The 8010-nt window shown below is 39.1% G+C and overlaps 1 protein-coding gene across 1 annotated transcript in view; it reads right to left on the bottom strand.

Moving 5' to 3' along the window:
- Positions 1 to 1390: 1390 nt before the first annotated feature.
- Positions 1391 to 8010, bottom strand: part of RSPO2 (R-spondin 2) — a 102111-nt gene continuing 95491 nt past the window's right edge. The window contains exon 4 of the mRNA XM_073329352.1: positions 1391 to 2061. Within this exon, the coding sequence (XP_073185453.1) occupies positions 1952 to 2061 (110 nt within the window). The 3' untranslated portion in view covers positions 1391 to 1951. The remainder of the gene's footprint in view (positions 2062 to 8010) is intronic.

Genomic DNA, 8010 nt, shown 5'->3' with positions numbered 1-8010 from the left:
AAATATTTGTAATCTCTGCCAGTGGAATTCTGCTCAGGTTTTCACTGCATCTATAACCAAACTTGATAACCAACAATCAAAATAGGCAGCTACATTTTTTCAAGTCAGCTATTTAATGCCCAAAACAACATCCCAGGAATAGAAAAATTTTATTAGTCTCAACAATAAGGTACTATATGTAACTTGTTCAAGCTAAATAGGAACATACTCTAGAATGAAAAGAGTTGAGAACTTCAGGATTAAGTGAAAATCCATAAGAAGTTTCATACAACATTCATATATGGCTTAATACTGTGTATTTCTTGTAGTAAAAATACTCCTAGATAGCTAAGCATGGATACGATATCTGTGTTTGTTTATACTTTTCTTTCATAGTTTATTTGTGAAGAGTAGAACCAGTAAACCTAAAACTAACACTGTTTTATTTTCTAAAGAGATAGGTGGCAAAGCCTTTTTTCTTTACTTTATATTTTCTCTAGTTCTTAAGGTCATGATGCACATACAATCTTAGTTCTGGAGCCAGAGTATAATCCACGAGTGAAGGCAGGCAGCAATGTTAGTGCAGGCTTTTCCAAGTCAGGCCTTCAAAAGCCTTCACTTGGAATGCTGGCCCAATAATGCAAGACTACTGAAATATACCCTTTGAGATTTCTCCTTCCCTAAATGGGGAAATGCAATAAATAAACAGACCCAGATGCACTGCAAGGTTGAAACTTGCTACAAATTCCTGAACTGAGTGCCAGCGTCAGGAAATGAATCCCCTTCACCTACAAATTATCTAATTTTTAATGTTTGGTGGCAATTTCTTTTCTAATCCCCATGGTAAAGGCCTCTTTTGCTAACCAGTAAGGCTAGGATTTTGAAGTAATCATTATTAGGACTGGTGGGGATAAAGTACTGGTCACAGTATGAAGAGAGCTATGCATGAAACTCCTGTGATGGATAATGAGAGTTATTCATATAATTCCCCATTCACAATCTTGTTTCCCTGAACATCCGTCACCGCCATAATTTACCTTAACTCTTAGATGTCAGATTTCTTTCTGTGAGAAGCAACACCAAGGTAAGGTTACACTGTAATTGAAGAGACTTTAGTTTTACTGAAAGACTTAGGCATGAATATTCCAAATCTGACACTGTGTTCTGAGGCCAATACAATCTAGTTTAGCTATGTGAAAGTGCCTTAACAAATGAGAAACACACCTGGCTTCCTTAAAATTAATGATAAACTGTAAAAACATTCAAAACATAGTAAAAAGTGTTTACTGGACTATGTTTAGAAATTACTGGAACCAAAGTGACATAACTTTAAACATACATAACATGTTACACATGAGAATGAAAGCACAAATGTACAGTAAATAAGTTTATTTACTCACAGACCGCATAATATGTACACATGAGGACTATTGTGCTCCTAGAACACTAAGCAGTAACTCCTGTGGTATATCTTCTTAAAGCAGTTTTATTATACAACTGTTTCAATACAGAGAATAATGCACATTAACACTAAGATATTCATATACATTTACTCTTGAAATGTACAAATATGAGAAACAAAGGCCATAAATGCAAGAGTACCTACACCACCCAGACCTCCTCTTTTATATAAATATGCACAAGTCCATTATCTAATGGTGATTTGCAGCCTTCTTTCCTGTTTCACTTTTATGTCTACACATTGGCCATTTCCATTTCCCAGGCACTGAATGCAAAGTCTTTGACACACTTCGGCACCAATTCCACTGATTCAACTCAGTGCACTGCAGCCCTTGGAGTCTTCAGGTTCAAAAAATAAAAAGTATAAATAACACAAACAAACTTGTGGACATTTTTCACAAGTTATTTGCAACCAATACTGTCAAAGCAGCTGAATTGCAGTGCATCCATATGCAGGAGCATATAGCAGCTTTTGTGCACTTTGCAAAAAATATAACAAACAGAAAAGTCTTTACTGGCTAGCTCTGTCTGTAGCTAGGAAGATGCTGTGCTGCTTCTGAGCCCTTTCCATTAAATTCTTTTTCTTCTTTCTCTTGTCCTTTGTTTTTGCTGTCCTCCTTCCTAATTGGAAAAAAAAAAGCACAAAAATAAAACAAACAATCGTTAGGTAAAGGGTTATGTTGTGTTTTTCAGAGAATGCAAAAATTATTCTAGAAGTTGCTGGGAAAATATGTACTGTGTGGCAATGCTGACACGGTACATCTACACTGAAGAAAAGAGAAAAGGCCCTGCGGCAGCACGTTTCAGAGCCGAGGACAACTGACTCGGGGCTAAAAATATCAGTATAGACACTCCTGCTTGGGCTGGAGCCCAGGCTCTGAGATCTACACCCCTCTCTGGAATATCTGTATGGCTACTTTTAGCCCTGTGGTACAAACCCTGTTAGGATATAGATATTCAGGTCTGTCTGTAAAGGCCTATACTTTAAGAATTTAGATGTATTCTTATCACGTAGCTAGTTATAGAGGTACAAAACAAGAATTTAAATCTTCTAGGCTCTTCTCTTTCTCTGGAGGTGATAGATCAGATCACATTTCTAACAGCCCCAGATTGCCTTATTTCAATGTGACTAGTTTGAAATGTGAGGATGTGACCATACGCTTCCCAGCTTACGGCTGCCTCTGCTCCTTAGCCAAAGATCTTAGCCTAAGAACACAGCCTCAGACTGTCACAGTAAGAGAAGGCCCTTACACATGCAGACAGTGATTTTGATTCTTGTTTTGTACCTCTATAACTAGCTAAGTGATAAGAATACATGTAAATTCTTAAAGTATAGGCCTTTACACCCAGGCCTGAATATCTGTATCCTAACAAACCCTACAAGCCCAAGTCAGTTGACCCGGGCTCTGAGAATCACTGCCGTGACTTTGTTTTTGCAGTGTAGACATACCCACAGCTACTGTGTTAGTATGTTAGTCACCAGAATGGCAATTGTTCAGTGTGGTGCATGAATAACCAAACTCTTAAGCAGGTGCTAAAATGTAGTCCTGAATAAGGATGCTTTCTTCAATCAGGGCCTTACATATGTGCTTAATGTGCTTTTAGGTATGAAGGAATAGGGCTTTAGATGGAAGCCTCCAGGTCCTACTGAGATATGCTGTGTAAGGAGTATAGGATACATTTATACTGCTGTATATGATCAGTGGAAAAACTGAGGAGTTCAGTCTCTAGACCTGCGAATCCAGCACCTTTCAGGAATACTTAATTCACTTAAGAGGATGAGAATGGAGAAAAATCAAAGTGTCCTATAATATAAAAAATAGTAAAATATAAGGAGAGGGAGAGAGAGAGTATTCTTTAGCAGTAGAGAAGATTGTCAGTATGGTCTTGTGTTGCTTTCATATGGTTTGTAATGAAGGCAGACACGATGAGAAGTTATGAAACATTTTCTCCATTTGATTATAAGAGTTTAGATAAAGGATATGGTTCAAAAGGAAACAGCTTTGGGGGTTATATATCTAATGCACATATGATTTTAAGACTTTATATATTCTTGAGCATTATACCATTCAGTGTAATCATCATTAGGAGTTGGTGGGGAGAAGAATACTTATTTTTATTTTTAAAATATAACAGGGCTTTAAGATAATGAGAGCACAACTGTGGTCCCACATTAAAATCGTCAGAGTCCTAGGAGTTTACTTCTGCTTCTCATTAAAGTCTGGCATTAATGCTACAATGGCATTTTGCCATCCTTAAATGTAGTTAATCTTACACAGTAAAACCTTAGTCCAACCAATCATTAACCGGAGCAGCCTTTAAGTTAAAACTAATTAGTAACACCGTATCTAATGACCAGGCACATCTAATGAGGTCAGAAAGATGAAAAACTTGACACTAAATTGCATTAAAACAGAGATGGTTTCAATTATAAAAATTTCTATACTATCATAATTTTCTCATGCAATTATATTGGTTTGATCCAGGGATCAAAACAGTGATGTTTAAACAGTTGCATATTGTATTTTTTCCTCATATTTTACATGTTCAAAATAGTTTTTAAGCCTGAATCTTGGCGTTCAATTATTAACTGGCAAATGGAGAGAAGCAATTTTGAAAGGGGTGACAAAGCTGCTAGTCAGAAGAGCAGGGGGTGCATTCGTGCCTTCATTGGAGTTTTTCCACTGAAGCTGATCAGTACCTGACTCTTCTATCACTTTACTGGGACGAGTGCATACACCACTCAGCAAAGGAAGTATAATATGCGCTCACCATCACATCTTGTTTTCTTTATCCTCCCCTCCAAAGAAGTAAACAGAATGCTGTGTGGAGTGTTAATTCAGTAAAATATGTAAACTTTTTCACTGTGAACTCTGAAACTCACTGCTAAAATGACAGACAAAGGACTACTCTTTATCCGCTTGTTTCAGCATTCTATCAGTTTTCCCCTTACAAATCACATCGCTAGCATGCTCTGTGAATATGATACCCCATGGTAAAGAAACAGTGAAATATAACAGACTTCAGTGATTCTATATCATTGTACAGAGCTGCAACAAAGACCATTTCAAGTATTTTGATGGGATTCAGCTAGTCTATTAAAAACACAGTGATTTTGACAAAAACGACAGTTTCACTGTTTTCCTTTTGAAAATAGCCCTAGATCCGAAGTAACTCCTGCAGGTTGGAAAGGAGGGGGTTGAGTCAAGGAAAGAGTTGCAGCTCTGGAGTGCCCCCATGTAATGCTGTGTTGGCCCTCCTCACACCACACACTACCTTTTTGACCTAGCGCAATGGACAGACTTTCCCTTGGGAAAGCATCAGTTCTGTGAGCTGTCTGCACACACACAGCCCCAAAGTCCATTTAGAATTTTAGATGGAGAGCTCTTGGTAATTTAAAAGGCATTCTATTGGCTAGCCCGTTTTGTTCCTAGAATGCAATAGACTCTTAGAGACTAGTGGAAAGAGTACTGAATGTGAAGGCTACAGAATTCAAAGCGCGGTGCCAATGCCTCCATGCATGCAAAGTTTCATTGAATTCAGACTTATCTTAGGGTGTTTACTCTGTCAGCAAACAAATGCTAAGAAGAAGAGAAGGAACTTCCTTACATTTTGCTACAGACTGTTCTATTGCAGGGTGTTATGGTGTTGTATGTATGGTAGAGGAAGTAGGTCTTCACACAAGCACAAAATGTGAAATCTCAGCCAACCAGTTAGCTTGCAGGCACCAGGGAGACGTGTAGGAGGAAGGAGGAAAAGGCATTTTCCCCAGCATAGCCAGGGAGAGACCCTGCCACTGCACTGCAGCAGTTTCTTTAGCTGTGTGGGTGACGTAACCTTGGTGCAGAGGGAGGATGTGAAACAGCCGTGAATATACTCTGGCACCTACCCTGACACAACTCCACCCATGTCCTGCTCCCATCCATTATGTGCTGCTGAGCAAGGACCTGGGCTGCTAGAGCCCCCCTGAATCCAAGCCCCTTCCATCAGAGCAGAATAACACTGGCTCCAGGGCCTGGGGTTCCTGGGGCCTGCTGAAGTGAGTGTCAGATTTTACCAAGGGTCCATTACATATACAGATTGCCCAGCACACTACACAGAGAGAAATGGCTAAAGGCTGGATTGTGGCAGGCCCTCCTGAGGCTACATAGGAGAGAGGGCAAGAGGACTCTCTGAACTCAGGAAACCACATGGACCTTTAGTCCCCACCAAAGGGGCTGAGGAGGAGGAGCATGGTTGTCCCAACCCCTCCTCAGCACCACACTTCAGAGTGGCGGGAACAAGCTGCACCTCTCTAAAGGATGGTTCAGCTTCCCTAAATGGTGCTACAGCCTGCATCCTCCTCAGGGTGGGGAGCCTGGTACAATCCCCCTCAACATCCCCTATGTGGTAGTGTGCCCCACACCACTCTCCAATCCAGCTAGTGTCTAAACGCTGCAATGTGACCCTAAGTCTTTCCTCCCAACATGGCTCCAAGGCACCACTATACATCTTAGCTTATGGTGTCACTGCATGAGACTGAAAGTGACAATAGCTCAGATATTAAATCTGATCCACACTGTTTATAAAACCATCTTTCTCAGAAAGAATTCAAGCATGCAAGTAGTTTGGCACAGCAGGCTAGGATCTATGGCCAGCTCTGCTCTTTAAGTGGCTATTCACTATTTCTAGTAATAACACCCCTGCCTGTCATTTGGCATATAGCCATAGCCATTGTTTCTGTTTTCCAAGATAGCTGTCTCCTTATCAAGACTAATCTTCAATAATTATTTTATTACTGTGGTCAAATTCTCCTTGAAAGTCTGTGATGCATTACACCAATGGAATTAGAGTGAACAACAAATTAAACTGAACAAAGCAAAGACAGGATCACCCAGACTGTTCTCTGTGTGTGTGGTGTGTGGACACATATTTATTTTTAAGATCTTTTTCCCTGCATGGTAATTAAACACTTTTCAAAAATGGATTGGTATAGTAACATATAGTATATATAGTAAATTTGTGACTGAACTCCTTGGGGGAGAATGGTATATCTCCTGTTCTGTTTTATCCGCATTCTGCCATATATTTCATGATACAGCAGTCTCAGATGATGACCCAGCACATGTTCGTTTTTAAACATCCAAAAATATTTAAATACATTATTATTATTTATTAATAAATAAATTAATTATTATTATCTATTATTAACAGTGTGATTAATCACATGATTAATCACAATTCATTTTCTTAATCGCATGATTAATCGCTATTAATTTTTTAATTGCTTGGCAGCTCTAAATTTTTGCTTTTTGTTCAGTGCCAAATTATACATGAATCAATCCTTCTTTTCTACTAATGTATTTGTTATTTAGAAATACTAGCTAAAGCTGTTTGAGCTAGTAATTTTTAGTGTTCCTTATGAACTGTTCACTAACTGTACAGTATTGGTTATTTATAGTGTGTGGCTGGTCACTCAGGTTGCAGTGTACTGCTTCTGCCCCCTGCCTGGATGACCAACCAATCAGCAGGTCAGTAGCAAACAGTGTATAATGCACTTCCAGCATGTATTTCTGGACAAATCATTCTTGGTGCTAATACTCACAATAATATTGCTGGTGCTAATATTCACGAATAAGCAGCTGCTGAGCCTATACCGGTGAATAATGGCCCCACAAAGCATCAAACCTAATCTGATACTTTTATTCATGAATCAGGATTTTATTGTTGACCATCTGACTGTCTCTAGTCCTGTAGTTACTGCTGCACACTTCCATGCAAGACACATCGTGCTCAGTTCCCTGTTCAGGGGTTTCACCTCCTGAGCCATCGGGCTTTGGAAACGCTGCACGTGCTTCTGAATGGACCTGTCTGCCTAGTTTAGGATACATGCTACTAAACTCAGAATGAAGGGAGCTGCATCCAACCCTTTTCAGAGGAGAGGTGATCTTCCTAATGCATATTTTTAAGGGAGGGGTGTTTGAAACACAGGAGTATCCACAACATTCCAGAAAACAAAGTACAGACAGTGCCGTCACCAGCCATGTCCTCAGAGCCTGAGACAACATTGTTAATGTATAAAATACGCTTATCAAGAAACTGCTCTCATGGAGCTATTACAATCTGATTAATTCCATGGCTATTATGACATGTAGTATCAGTTTAGTATCTGATCCATCCTCTATCTGGGGAATAACTGAATGTTCTGCCCACGCAGAAAGATGGATGGATGATAAGATTTCTCCATCTGGCTTCTCTAGATTGATAAAATACAGTTTTTTTCCACACGAGGGCAGTAAGTATTTGAATTTAAAAACAATACTAAAGCATAAAGCCAATGACTGTAACTACAATTTATTTCTAGTATGCATGATTTGTTTCTCAGATTATTATAATTTGGGGGTGCCCATACATGCCAACTGTTTTTGTTGTTGCTGCAGCTGTTCTTTTTTCTTTTATATAATATATATGGAAAATATTTAAACTGCTCTTGCTGTTTCTTTAAAATTTAGAATTTAAATTTCTATTTCAATATATTGCTCTATCAATAGGGCATAAAAGTGCATCCCTATTCTTCCCACTCCCATCCAC

This window comes from Lepidochelys kempii, chromosome 2 (genome assembly GCF_965140265.1).
Source record: "Lepidochelys kempii isolate rLepKem1 chromosome 2, rLepKem1.hap2, whole genome shotgun sequence".
Lineage (NCBI taxonomy): Eukaryota > Metazoa > Chordata > Testudines > Cheloniidae > Lepidochelys > Lepidochelys kempii.
The sequence above is the reverse complement of the archived record's forward strand: the minus strand, read 5'-3'. Positions and strand labels throughout refer to the sequence as shown.